Raw genomic sequence first — 15087 nt, forward strand, 5'->3', positions numbered from 1 at the left:
CAAATACATCATAAAAGGCTTCAAAATATCAGTTGGTGAAATTTTCGTGGGGTGAGTTGGCAACACTGAGCCCCAAATGATGATTCGAGCCCCAAATGAGGGCTGTGAACTCTCTAAATCCCCCTACTCAAATTATATCACATTTTGAAGCTGATGTACACCCACGTTTTGTTTTCAGGCAAAACTTGATTCCTCCGCAAAATGCTTAACCAGTCACGATTGGCCTCGTTCACTGGTTTTAAGGATTTATCTTATTTTTATTGTATTTGCAAATCACTGTCTTGTGTCTACATTATAATCGTACATGAGACACACTGGTGACCATTCTAATGACAATGTTTCTTTCAAAATAGTGAAAGGAATCGTGATTTTCGGTAGCAATATAGCTGCAACATTAAAAGCATGGTTAAAGTTGGCCTTCTTGGATCACAGATCTTGTATATATATAGAGATGTGTGTAATGTGTAGCTACAACAGAACGTCCTCCTACAACACAGAGTCATGGTTCTCCTACTGGTAAGTTGGTATTTGTCGGAGTGATTCTATTTTTTTTAATGACGGATTCTATTCCAACAATTCATTTAGTGATCACTTTTCTGTCAGGTATTTGCTTCTCGGATTTTGGCTACTGTCAAACTTGATTTTTTCAGCTATCCGTCTGCATATCTATAGTCAGCAATCGCAGGCTACGGGACGCGCACTGGTTCGATTCTCCTGGGGGAAGCGTAACAACTTTTCTCCGGAGATTTCGGCCTGTGTATGGGATCGGTGGCCATCCACCATCTTGTGGAAATTTTGGAGCTACGAACGAGTAGCGAAACCCGGTCAAAGAAAATGTAAAACAACGACTGGGGGTTCGTCGTGCTGACCACACGTCACCCCGTAACTGGTTGGGATGATCGCCCACCTCTGCTGAGGCATATTGGTGTTAGGCCGGCATCTGGTAGGTAGGCCTTGGCTCTGAAGAGCTGTTGCGATACGGATTATGTTAAGAGACAAGACACAACTAAGAGTGACTACTTTGTTGCAACTTAAATTTGCCAGCTTGATTGATTGTGTGTGTATCTGTATACGGGGTATTTAGTCTTAGAGGTGTGGACAATAGCGTATATTAGAGGTTTCTAAAGTGTCGACTTGACTACCGTACGATGTTCACATCTGCATATTTTTCTAGTCATGCCACCTTGCGATATTTCGACAAGTAAAACAAATGCGTAGATACGTTCTTTGTGGTTCAACATCAAAGGCACATCGACGTCTTGGACTATGGTTTCGTAGCGAGTTACGATAATCGCTCCGCCACTGGAATGGGTTTCAGTTTTACTTATGAACCTCGGCATTATGATTGATAGGAGAGGACAGGAGTAATCATGGCGGTTTTGCGTTTTTGTTGAAGTTTCGGCAATATTTGTTGCCCTGTTATTTGTGGCCTTTTCAACCCTGTCTTGATTTGTTTTGATATTTTTTTTCCTTACGCACTACTCTTGTTCTAATAGGGTATTAAAATGTAGGAATTTACTAGAATTAAGCTGAGTAGGTAGAACTGATCATTTCTATTCTATTACACATATTTGCATTTGTATTTCTTCTGTCCATGTGCTAAGTGGTTTACTCAATTTATTTGTGGTATATTGAACCTAGTATTGCAACGGTCACCCATCCGAATACTGTCCAGCGAAAACGCTGCATTAAGTCGGTTGTAGTATATATATTGTTATATGCGACTTGCTGCTTTGCGTATATGTTATTTTTATGTTATTGTATTCTCTGAATTTAATAATCCACGTTCTAGGATCCCTTTGACCGATGTTACTGATGATTGGGTTGATATGATGTGGCTGTCTCGTCCAAAATTTTATTCTTTCGCGTTGCATGTAGTTGTACAATTTAAAAGCGTAACCTATATACTATATATTTCAGTCTGAGCGGCCAACTTGCTTATAATTGAAAGTCAACAATGTAATAACGTTACATGAATACCATTGCAACTTTGCAATGTTAAAAATCTTTCAAATTTGTTCGCATGCAAATAAAAAAGGAGCATGCATACTGACTACGAGTTGATTTGTTGTACTTATGGATGTTATGCTTGCTATTTAAAGTAGACGCAATGCATTTTATTTCAGCTAACACTGTTGGTAGCTTCGGTGGCTGTATCAAACGGCGCCGCCTATCCACACGCACAAGTCGCCCACGCACCATTTGCTCATGCACCACTTGTTCATGCACCAATAGCACCTCTTCATCCAGTGAGAGCAGGATTGCCCTTGCAAACAGATTACTCTGAGGTAAGTAATCTCCGATTACTTAGTAAAATGAAGAAAGTAGTTCTTGCTTTATTTTTGTCGCTTCGTATGAAACACCACAGTCGTATGCAATCTAGTTGTACGTACAGCCAACTTTCTAAGAAGATAACATAATGCATAATCATTTCCTAGAAGCAGAGTACGAAGTTTGTTCAAAAAGTATCCGACTTGTATTAATAAAAAATGTGTGTATTCAGATACCACAATCTTAAATTAATCTCCTTCAAAGTAGTAGTCCCCTTGGGCTGCTACACACTTCTCCCAACGGTTCTCCCACTGTTGGAAGCAGGACTGGAACGCCTGTTTTGGGATTGCACGCAGCTGGTCCGTCGCATTTTGCATGATGTCTTCTCTGAACTAAAATCTGGTTCCTTTCAGGGGCATTTTCAGCTTGGGGAAAAGCCAGAAATCACATTGGAGCCATGTCGGGCGTGTAAGAATCCTGACGAAGCACAGGTGTGCTGTGCTGTGTTTGGCCAGGAAAGACTGTATCTCCAAGCGGAGTTTCTTCTGCTCGATGTTGGCGACTGGCTGCATCTGCAGGCTCGAAAAAAAAATGCGCATTAGGATCACCTACATACGTGCATCAAACCACGCCTCCCTAACTACATTTGTTTACGCCAAAAAATTAAGGTCGGATACTTTTTGAATAAACCTCGTATTCGCATAATAGATTAGAAATTCGAGATTGGATTACAGATTGTGAAGCAATTCCAGCTGAAAGTGTGGAAATGCAGATGTTAGGAAAATAATTGTTCTCTGTTCCTTCTAGGCTTATCCTACATACTCTTTCTCGTACGATGTTGCTGACGGAGTGACTGGAGATGTGAAGAGCCAGGCCGAGTCACGTGACGGAGACGTGGTGCAGGGACACTACAGCCTCTTGGAGGCCGACGGAACCACCAGAACCGTCTCCTACACTGCCGACAGCATTCACGGGTTCCAGGCAGTCGTGGAGAAATCAGGAGAACCAGTCGTTGCCCCTCACCCCGTGGTGCCAGCCGTCCACCCAGCAGTACCTGCTCACCCACTGCACCCACGGGTACCTCTACCCACTTACCCATTACACCCACGAGTACCTCTACCCGTCCACCCGGTTGGAGCAGTTCCCCACCCGTTGGTTGCTCCCGGCTACAACCCATCCCGCGTTAATCTCCATGGAACTCCAGTGGCTCCTCACCGAGGTTACGCTGGCTACTACCCAGCTCATACAGGCTACGCCAGTACTCCATACAGCCCACACTATGGAGGGTATGGTTACCCATATGTTCACTAACCTGTAACAAGATTGTAAGGCACATTTTGCCTTCCAATTAGTTGTAAGATTGAAAATACTCGAATAAAGTAATGCAAGATATATAATTTTGGCTTATTTTATTTATATTTACTTGGTGATAATAATAATTTACTTATATTGCTTGAATTTAGCCAAGATAATATTGTGGGACAATCATTGGATAAGGATAAAGTTTAAAATAGATATGGGACATTCCATTGTCACGGGTGGGAAACGCAGAATAAATGTTTTGCAATATTTATCGTACAGTTTCTGTGCAATGAAATATGAAACTTAACACTGTTGATTAAACATAACTACCCTTAAAATACTTTCCCAGATTTGTAGCTACAAGTGAACAATTTTGTGTCACGGGTGGGGCAGACAAAACGATCTCTATTCATTTAAAAGGAAGTTTATTTTAATTTCTGTGAATTGTCAAATGATGAAAAATAAATTATTTGAGACAAAGAGAGAAGGCAATTGACCTTTGAATATTCTAATGGAATTGAAGGGAAAATGTAACAGTTAAGTAGAAATTAAGTGTTTTTTTGGTATCACAGGTGTAATAATCTTCAATTAGGCAAAACGTTAACAAAATAACATTTATTTAACTTATAACTTCATGTTATAAAAACTACATGAAAGACATTCAACAAAGACAAAACACAATCTATCGCCAATTAGTCTTGTTCACAGTATATCTTCTTAAATGTTTTATATTTTTCTCAACTTCTATCAACAGGTGGGACACAATACAAAACACAACTAATTGAAAAAGTTAAAATAAACTAATAATGTAAAATACCTTCTACTTTCTAACTAAATTATGTATAATACTTGAATTTTTATGCATATGACAATTTAAGATTGTTCACTCACAAGATATGATAAAGTTACAGCATGGAATTTAATTTTAGAAATTGAAGTTCAGGGGCACTTTCACATGGAATGTTAATGTATATGTTATATTGTTATGCTCAAGCCGTCAAAAGGTGGGGAAGCATCTTCCTGTGGTACAGTGGGATCCATAAGTATTACCGTGCAAATTGTCCTTCACCATGTTCGTGCACTTTATTTGACCCAATAGAAGCTTCAAGAATTAAAATAAAACTCAGAACAAGCTGTTGACAACTTCTGCACCAGCATACATAAAAATCCTTCGCTTAAAAACACATAGGATATAAGAGAAAAATTAATGAAAATAGTCATGGACAATTTGCAAGGTAATACTCATGGATCCCACTGTACCTGAGCCCGCCTGTGGGATAACCCAACAAAAAATAACTGAAACACGCTTTTCACAGTTGAAACATTATTTCCCCTTCTTTTGAAATATCACTAGTAGGCACCAATGACCAAAATTAGTACTTAATTCGAAATATTAAATTGTAGACGCTATAGAATTTACCTTACGCTGTGAGCTACTTCTGCAATGAAACCAAACGAATATGATCACAGGAACAAAATAGGAATTTATGGTAAGATCCAGGCTGTGTTGATGTGATAAGCACAATGGCACGTCCATACCTAACCCATGATGCGAACCTCGAATCGCGGTCTTTTTTGTAGTGGTTGTCAAGTGTTTCCTACAAAATAGAAAGTAAGGTTATCACAGACAAAATGCAAAACTTGATGCATCACGGTATTCTCTATTTATGAACTTATAAAACATTTGTGCCCTCATGTAGAATAGTAGGAAGTATATTTGTGTGAAGCTATCCCACGAATGTTTCGACTTCTATATCTATGAAGAAGTTTTCAATGACCTCCAGACCTCTGAAGTCTTCCCACCAGGAAGGATACCAGACAACGGATCTTAGCTTAGGAAAGGTTGGTCAGCCAAGTCCAGGGAGGCTAGCGTTTCTTGTAGGATGCTGTTCGAAGGTGAATTTCAGTTCGTGAAGTTCAGTTTGATGGCACTCGTACAAATAATGCACTCATGTTATGGAACCATCGGTTGGCGAGGTTCATAACACTTATTTAAAATTTCCTTCACGTTATCTCTAGCATTGTCCATTTACCCTCCCAGCTGATCGTCGTAATCATTTCTTCTCAGCAGCCATACTGCGAGTGATTTTTATGGACTGTCCTTATCATGTTTCCTACAATTGTAATCCATTTTTCTACATTCCATTTAGCATTTGTCTTCAACACAAGCAATTGTAAAGGTACATAGTCAGTCCCCCTCAACCAATTAACCTCACTCACAGGTTGATTGAATTGAGTTGAATTGTTGTTTTAAGTTCACTTATGCACAGATAGGCTAACCAGGACTGGACCTACAGTTTAAATTGGAATGCAAACCACTGCGCAATGTGCCTCCACAGGGTATCGAACCCAGGACTCCTTGATTACAAGGGACGACGTTATCACTACGCCATCGGGAAGGCCTTCTCAGAGGTATCAATTTCTACAATTCACAGTAACAATTTAGTAATGATTATTTCAAAATTGTTCCCCATGATAATTTGAATAGTTTTCAAACGCGGCATAAACTATATTGTAATGAAAATATAAATGGTTTGCACAATAAACATAAGAAAATCGTAGCAGCATTAATTCGAAGAACTTCTAAAAATTAGAATACAGAAAATTCCATGCTCTTCGCCTCTTACGTTCTGAATTTTCTTCCAATACCCAGAACTGAATACAACGAAATCAGTCACCCGATTTGTTGTTATTGGTGTTTTCACATGTAAATTCATGTATTTGTAGAGAATCTTTATACATGAGAAAAAATGTTTTAAGTGCATATATAATGGTCAGATAGGATAACTAGTATTGTGCATGCAGTTTAAAGTTGAATTCAAACCATTGTGAGCCTCCGCTGGGATCCTTTGAAAATCAGGAGACGCCGTTAATCAAAACGCTTACTTTTCTATTTTGGTACTTTTCAAATTTGACTTGGATTCGAGATGTTCTTCTTAAACATACATTTACAAAATGTACCATTGCCAATTACTTGGAGCCAAAGGTATGCGTCTGCAATTTTTTTTTTTTGGGGGGGGGGGAGGGGAAGACGCCTTGCGTACCGAAGGGTGTGGAGGAAAGGGACACGTGACCTTCAGAAGAGCATGCTCCTCGAGTGAATAAATTCGCGTGTCAAGGTTCTTCCCACATTTGACATCAAACAAGCAGTAAAGCAATGTTTGACCCATTGTAAACGTTGCTTTGGGTGCCACCTCGCTAACAGGCAATCCTCCACATGGGCGTAACTTAACCTTTGACTTGTGTTGCGAAGTAACTGCTTGTTCGTTTCATTCACGCGAGATTTTTGCTCACGGGATCTGGGAGTCAAAGATAAAGGTTGTTCGTTAAAATGTTTATTGTTTTAATTTGTTTTTCCTGAAAGACTACTGCATCTTGAGCAGGTTGTAACTAAAGGTGCAAGGTTGTAACTTAAGGGACCTGCAAATGACATACAAGAAAGCTAAAACATTAAAAACGCTGTCATTATCTCCCAACATGGATGACAAGGAGTTAATAATAAAAATAATAAGTGTAAGAGTCAAAATAAAGCTTTAGGCTGCCATCAACAATCTTGTTGGGTTTCTACAGAGTAACCGACTCACGCGATTACAGGAAACAAATGACAATATACAGTTGTGAGTAATGCCCTCGACTGTAAGACAATCGGTATACGTCATCAGCAAACAAGGCTGAATCTGACTTCATTTCCATTGCAAATGGCCTTATGAAATAAAGAATTGGAAACAAAGACGGCAAGAATAAAAAAAAACAAATACAAAAAAAAAACAAAAAACAATCAGACTATTAACGGCAAAACTTGAGTGCATTCTCACATATCAAGTTTTGGCCTTGTGGCCTATCTAATCCTTACGATGAAGCTTAGAGATTTATATACACGTTTTATGCTTTAATAGCTCAGACTACTTGCTGAACACGCAGACGTTTATTCGTAGTTGCTCTGGTACCCTTTGTGAACCGACCATTCTCACCATGGGCTTTATTCATGTTATGCAATAAGTCGCAGTTCAGCAGGCTAATATGAATGTAAGTGAATGTAGACTGCAATTCCTATGTTTTGTTCCTCTATATATCATAAAACTGTGTCATGTATAAAATTTAGACACGGAAAAAGCATAAAATATTGTCATGCTGAAATCTATAAAACTTTGTATAGTCACTACATCAAGTCAGTGCATTTGATTTGTAAAAGCATATACGTATTACCATTTCCAAATAGAAGGTTAAAACCAGAGTTGAGAGGTCTTCACTGGTGAGTTCTATTTGCCTACATCAGAAATTTTCATAATATTTTATAGCAGACCAAGAACCATACACAGAGAGACAGATAAAGAGAGAATAAGAGAGAGAGAGAGAGAGAGAGAGAGAGAGAGAGAGAGAGAGAGAAAGAGGGAGAAAGAGATATAGAAAGAGAGAAAAGAGAGAGGGTTAAAAGAAATAGCGAGATCTCTATGCCCTTGAGGGAGAAACAGAGAGAGAGAGAAAAGAGAGAGAAGAAGAAAGAGAGAGAGAGAGAGGCAGAGATAGAGATAGAGAAAAAGAGAAAGCAAAAGAGGTAGCGAAAGGGAAATGGTAAGAGAAGAGAAACAGAAGAAAAATAAAAAAGGGAAGAAAGGAAGAAGACAAAAGAAAATCAGAGAGGGAAAGGGAGAGAGAGAGAGAAAGAGAGAGAGAAAGAGAGAGAGAGAGAAAGAGAGAGAGAGAGGGAGAGAGAAAAAGAAAGAAAAAGAGGTAAAGAAAGAGAAGTAGAAATAAAAGAGAAACAAAAGAAAAATAAAGAAAGAAAAGAAAGGAAGAAGACAAGAGAATTAGAGAGGGAGAGAGAGAGAGAGAGAGAGAGAGAGAGAGAGAGAGAGAGAGAGAGAGAGAGAGAGAGAGAGAGAGAGAGAGAGAGAGAGAGAGAGAGAGAGAGAGAGAGAAGGAAGTTAGAGACAGAGATAGAAATTAAAATAATATAAAGAAGAACAAAGAGAGAAACAAAGGAACAAAGAAAGAATGGAAAAGAACTATAGACAGGGAAGGAGAAAGGAAATAAACTATAAAAGAAAAGCCAGAAGGAGGATAAGATAAAGTGAGAAGCCATTAACACTAAAGCAGGTTTCAGCCTTGAGTCCACCCGAACAAAATTCTCTGGTTACACAGTCAACGAATCGTAAGTAAAGCTTCACAATTTCAATAATTGGTAACTTTACCAGCAGCAGGAACGGCAACAATGTTTTCTTTACGTTATTTTACCCATATTACCTTGCTGATTGACGAAATTATTTGCTAGAACAATAACATAATTTCCTTCAAATTAATATGGATGGTATTTTTATGACCTAAAAATCAACAAAATATGCACTCTTGACCTAAATTAAGATATAAAAAAATATGCCGAAAACAACAATAATATTTTTAATTAATAAATTGTGTATTCTTCATGGAATTTATGATTTTTGTAAGATTCAAATAGCAGAAGAGGAAGGATTGAATTTGAAAGTATGAAGGTTTATTTATTGTGTTCCAAATATCAGTACTTTATGCTGCGATATTTTCACGAAGTTTTTGTTTGTTTGATTTATGGACCAATCGAGACGATACTTTATGTGCACATTTTCAAATATAATTAACATATTATTGTAGGCCAATAAAGCCTTGTGTACTTTGTACGCTTTACTACTTCGACTGACACTAGGGGAGGAAATTTCATATACTTAGGAAATTGCTAAATGTAAGAGTTGAATTTCTTATAACTTTGAAAAGCGAAAATATGCTGAATATTTAAAAGAAATGGTTAAAACATGCTCTCTCAAGCATAACATTGCCAAACATGAATACATCTACCCTACATTTAACTACTTTTTTCTTAACACGAATTTCTACATATTTCAGGAATGAAAAATAAATATAATAAATGCAGACACGAAAATCCTAACCCTACAAATGATGCATGGTGGTTTTGCTTTTATCAGAAACTACTAGTGTTGTTACTGACAGTGATGATTTACGGCTAAAATATTTTAAATTTCCATATTTTTGGTACTTTTTACGTACTCACAACATAGGAAACGATTTTTTTCATTTGGGCAAACTGTACGAAAGGAGGGGGATTGTTACAACCTTCTCTGATATTAATTCCACTATTAATATACTATAGCCTACTTTTAACGAATGAAATAATATTAATTTATCAGTTTGAATTAATTATATTAACTGGTTCTTCTGTTGCTACACTTTAAAAAAAGTATGGTGTGAAGTACAGCAAGGGTTTACAAATACTCAGCCTTGGTTTTGAGCGATTGATTGATTGATTTGCTTTATTTTACTTCTCGTTTTGTGCCATTTTTTGGCTAATTTGCGAAGATGGGGATGAGTGATGACATGATAAAATTGATGAATGGACACTCACAAACATCCATGCCCAGGCCAGGATTCAAACCCGGGACCCCTGGTGTCGTAGCGCGACGTGCTAACCACACCGCCACGGGGGCCAGCTACTCAGCCTTGGTGAAATTTTGTTTTAGACTACTTTATTCACAGATATACTAATCGGGACAGGACCTACAGTCAGTGGTGTAGTCGTAAAATACAGGAAAGGCTAATCACGTGCATCTCTCATTCATTACAAGATATATGGTTTGAACAAGTGCACTCTTCTCCACACGCGCTCAACCAATTTGGATACTATGAAACATATGCCTATGCGAAGAACAGTTACTATTTTCCTTCTCAGAAATCCTTCATATACAAGAAATGCAAAGAATGTGAACAGTGTGCACGACTTAAGCAGTCCCGCCAACCACAGCACTTCGAACTACAAACAAGGACTTCTCTGACACCTTTCCAAATTATCGACTTGGATCAATGTGGTCCATATGTCAGATCAGGACCTGAGGGACATCGCTACGTGATCACGTGCACTGACGCAGCCACGCGTTACGTAGTAGCCGCACCGACACATTCTCTCACTGCTGAAGTTCTGGCGGATTTTTTGTACACGAAAATCATATTACCATTCGGCTTTCCAGAAAAAATCATTGTCGACCAACTTCCAGGACAAACTTCAGATTTGTTCAAAGAATTGGCAAACAAATTCCAAATTGAAGTAAGCTTTGTCAGCCCAGGATTTCATCAGAGCCTTGGCTTAGTTGAAAAATCGCAACAGACGCTGGAAGGAATGATCAAATTCTACGTCAATGCCAAACACAATAATTGGTCCGGTTTCTTACCAACAGCAGTCTCGGCTATCAACAACACGCCGCATTCATCTGCACAGTACTCACCTACCTATTTACTGATGGGTTATCATCCCCGCACCTTACCGGATGCGATTTTTCAAACCCCGCCGCAGCATGTGAGCAATTATGAACGGCTGGAACATATGAAGCTTTCGCGCCGATTGGAACAAGAAAATCTCCTCAAACGCCAAAGAACACACAAGGCACTGCTTGATCCTCACTATTCTCAAGCATCGTTTAAACCCGGCGATCAAATACTTTTGTGGAACGATCGACGTTTATCAAAGACGTCCAAAGCGTGTTCAGGCAACTACGAAGGTCCCTTCATAGTAATCGAACGACTTGACAAAAACCATTACAGAATTGAAGGGATCAAACAAGGAAAACGGTTTGAACAAAAGGTAGCGTCGGTCAGGATGAAACTTTACACACCACAAACGGTAACTCTCGATCAACCAGGTACATAGGAAGATAACGTGAACGCCTTATATTTACATCAGGAATGCAAACATATATCCCTCATATTCTAGGAGGGCTATATTTGGAAGAATTGACAACTAATGAACCCTATACATCAGAAGCTGACAACACTGCGAAAGACATTGAAACCACTGGCAGCATAAAACAGCTACTTCCTAATGAACACGATCATCATCATCATCATCCTTCATAGTTCCTTGTCGCGACGAAATTTCGGACAGTAATAGTAACAACTCATCAACTATATAATTTACCACGATTAATAACACGTAAAACCTGTGTTTCCTCTAATCAAATCTGTTTTCTTTTTTTATCTTACGGAAGAAACTGCACCACTAGCTCATAGAGCTACAAGAATACATCTCGTACACGCGACAGCACTCGCCGCAACATTTTTTTTTATTATTCTTTCTCATACAAGATTGTGCTGACCCTTTGTTCCTGTGACGTTACTTTATGATGTGATTCCACACAGAGTAGGATGGCCTTCTGAAGACGATACCGTAACAACACGACTTTCTGCTTCGCTAGCATTTTATGTACGTAAACAAAAAGCACTACCGACATGAATAAACATAGCTACTGCCTATGGGAAGAGGGCTCACTTGTTCTCACTGTTGGCGGAGAGAATACGCTATCAATTTCATTCGCTGTAAAATTCTCATTCTGTGACTTTTCAATAATTCATTACTATCTTCAACATGCCAAAATGCCTTTACAGAGCATGTATACATACAAACGTCTTATCCACTCTTTCGATCCATATTTCTTCAATTCATATAACTTCTTACATATAAACGGCAATATAATTAATATATAACAGCATATTAACTTCTAAATTATTATCATGCAGATGTGTCCCAGCTGTCGATGAAGCGAATTGAGAGCGCTGCATCGTTAAAAACCAAACAAACTCTCACACAGAAACACATTTTTATTTGCTCCTACCGAACACAACTCACACGATTTGGACAGAAATATCAAATCAATCCCCCACCCTCATTTTTCCTTATTTATCTGCCATTTTCTGACTTCATGCAATATTGCCATTCACACATCTTTACATTAACTGTTATTACATATTTGATACTCCCATTTCCATTTATTTTTTCTGAAGATTTTTCATTATATGTTCTGCTATAATCGGATGCATACTATGTACCTAATATTATTATTTATATTTACACCCAGATTAAATTTAGCAATTGCTCCTGTTCACGCTCAAAATTTTATTTTATAACATACTAAACACTGATAGTGATCATCATTTGCTGTCTCAGCACTAATGTACCTTGTCATAGAAATCAGATGAAGCCATTTCTCCGTAGTAGCTACATCCAGAAGTCATCCTTAAGTGGCAAGAAGATCCTGCATGGAATTAATATTGTTACTGAACTTTCCTTGCGAACAAAATATTGTCTCCAATCAACTTATTTGTGTATTCTTTTCAAAATTTGGGGCTTCCTCACTTATCTTTTGGATTAGTGTTACCAGTGATATATTGCTTCAAGTATTTTCCACCGTGTCATGCACATGTACGTCGTGCAATGAGATACCGCCGAGATTGCCGATTTTGGTTCCAACACGACAGAACAGTGCTACACTTCAATTAGTGTATTATCCTTCGTAACGTACGTGGCCTGTCAATATGACACTACATACAAGCCTACTGCCCTACGACGAATTGTGTTATATACGGGCTGCAATCATTTATTCAGGGACTGGTCATTGTACATATTTACTCATATTTTTTTTTTGTAAATAAAGAAATGGGCTTGTCCCCTGGTCAACCCTATTTCTTTTCAGGGGAGGTGGCATGTCACGAGCCGGAAAAAAAATGCTGTGTAATCAAAAACGACAGCAGTCCCGGGGTGACGAGAGGTCGCCGGGAGAGTCTTGATCGAGAAAGCAAAGCGCGAAGTGTGTTGCGAGTGACCGTGGTGAGTTGGTCCATCTAAAAGGTTTGGGCGAAACCACTGAGGACACCTTCGATGGACCGACACAGTGCCACGTCGTGACTCTCCAAGGAACCATGAAGGAAAACAGGTCCAGTGGTGACACTTTGGGTTTCTCATTATCAGTGTTTAGATATCTTGCTGGCTCGTGCGTGATCATCCTCTCTCGCTTGTGCGGATTCTATTAAATATTGGTAAAGGACAATGAGGCGTAACTTTTCTATTGCAGCCAAGCAGTTTAAGCCGGCGAACGGCCTAAACCTAAGAACATAGTACCGGGGAGCTGGCTGAGGAGGTGCCAATCACATAGGGAAGTTTTGTAGTGCCAGATAGACAAAGCGTCGCCAGTGAAGGGAAAGGGGGGCATTTTAAATTAACTGTACACTTTAGTTCTTCTTGACATAGCATTTCTTTATTATTTTCTACTGTGTTAACAAGCATAAGCAGTGTGCTAGCTTAGTTTCGTCTCATGTGACTCTCAATAACATAGTTATTATCTTGTTGTTATGCAACAAAAGGAGTCCCGGTGCTACTTTAGGTTTTGTTTAAATAGACACATAACAATTTAATGTTAAACAAAACAAATTAAAAAAATAAAGATTTGCTGTCCCTCATATTTTCTGAGGAAGGGTTACATAAAAAGTACTGGGGTGACCCTCGGACATGAATACATCTCCCCTTACAGTTTAAAATCGGATGCGAAACACTAAGAACCTCCACCAGGTTCTTCAGGTTGGCCACACTGCATTCAGCGCTCGAGTGCTGAAAGGTGGTACTCCTGTGGTTATGTGGCCGAGGTTTCATATTAATCACTCAATTTTTTCTTTTGTAACAGAGTAAACGTGGCTGCTCTGCTGGCAGTGCGGACATATTTATAACAAATTATACAATTTAAATTGAATTGACAGTACTTTGGCGCTGTATACAAGTTCAGACTTTTGTTTGCTCTTTAGATAAAAACTGCATTCGGTTTTGTTCCTTTCCATAACCATTTATCACTTTAGTTCTTTGTATTTTTGTACTTTTTCACAAAGCACCAACATCAGAGATCATTTGATCTACTGTCCGTACCTATGATCCATGTTTTTACATGCCGAAAGATAAAAAAAAGAACAAAAAAACGAAGTAATAATTCAAAATGAGGGGGTGTGAATTTTCAATGTCAGATTCCGACTTTGGGAAATGATTTCCTACCTTTTTGGAATTCCGAACAGCCAAGAAAGAGATTAATTCTTGATATTTTCTGCTCTAATCTAACTCTGATTTCTTTGAAATTAACATATTTTATTCGAGAAGTGTAAAAACAAAGAATGTAAATGGGTCGAGAAATATTGAAAATTTCCCAACCTGGTCTATAATGGAGAATTTTTTAAATTCCAAATGTCAGAATTATTAATACTTCCTTCTCAATTATGTCCAGACCAAAAAGTTTCTGACCCGCACACCTCTAGTTACGGCAGTCAATATGATTTTAATGTTTCTTGTGAAAAAGTTCTCTCATTATATTGTTGGACATGGTAGTTAATTGATGTAACTGAAGCTTATACAACGAAGATACATTATTTATTGCTACAATTTCATCAATTGAATTACATGTCCTTTTTCCAGATATCTCAGGGGAAGCAAGTGTCCCCTGGCCCCATACGAGCACCTTTGATTTGGTGTAGGATAATGTGAACAATGTTTTGTTACCCCTCGTACTATCGTCGATGGCGTCGTGATAACGTTGTCGCCATGTAATAAAGGGGTGCTGGGTTCGATACCCGGTGTAGGCACATAGTTCCTCAGATCCTACTTCTAGTCTAGTCATCACACATCTGGGCTTACGCGTTGCGCAATTTACATACCAGTAACAATGA

The 15087-nt window shown here is 38.6% G+C and overlaps 1 protein-coding gene across 1 annotated transcript in view; it reads left to right on the forward strand.

Annotated features, from left to right (window-relative positions):
• The window catches only part of LOC146002244 (uncharacterized), a 42248-nt gene extending 38656 nt beyond the window's left edge, over window positions 1-3592 (forward strand). The window contains exons 4-5 of the mRNA XM_083139960.1: window positions 2127-2288; window positions 3079-3592. Of these exons, the coding sequence (XP_082996086.1) occupies window positions 2127-2288; window positions 3079-3582 (666 nt within the window). The 3' untranslated portion in view covers window positions 3583-3592. The remainder of the gene's footprint in view (window positions 1-2126; window positions 2289-3078) is intronic.
• The last annotated feature ends 11495 nt before the right edge of the window (window positions 3593-15087 follow it).

This window comes from Lepisma saccharinum, chromosome 18 (assembly GCF_977018435.1).
Source record: "Lepisma saccharinum chromosome 18, izLepSacc3.1, whole genome shotgun sequence".
Taxonomy (NCBI): Eukaryota; Metazoa; Arthropoda; class Insecta; order Zygentoma; family Lepismatidae; genus Lepisma; species Lepisma saccharinum.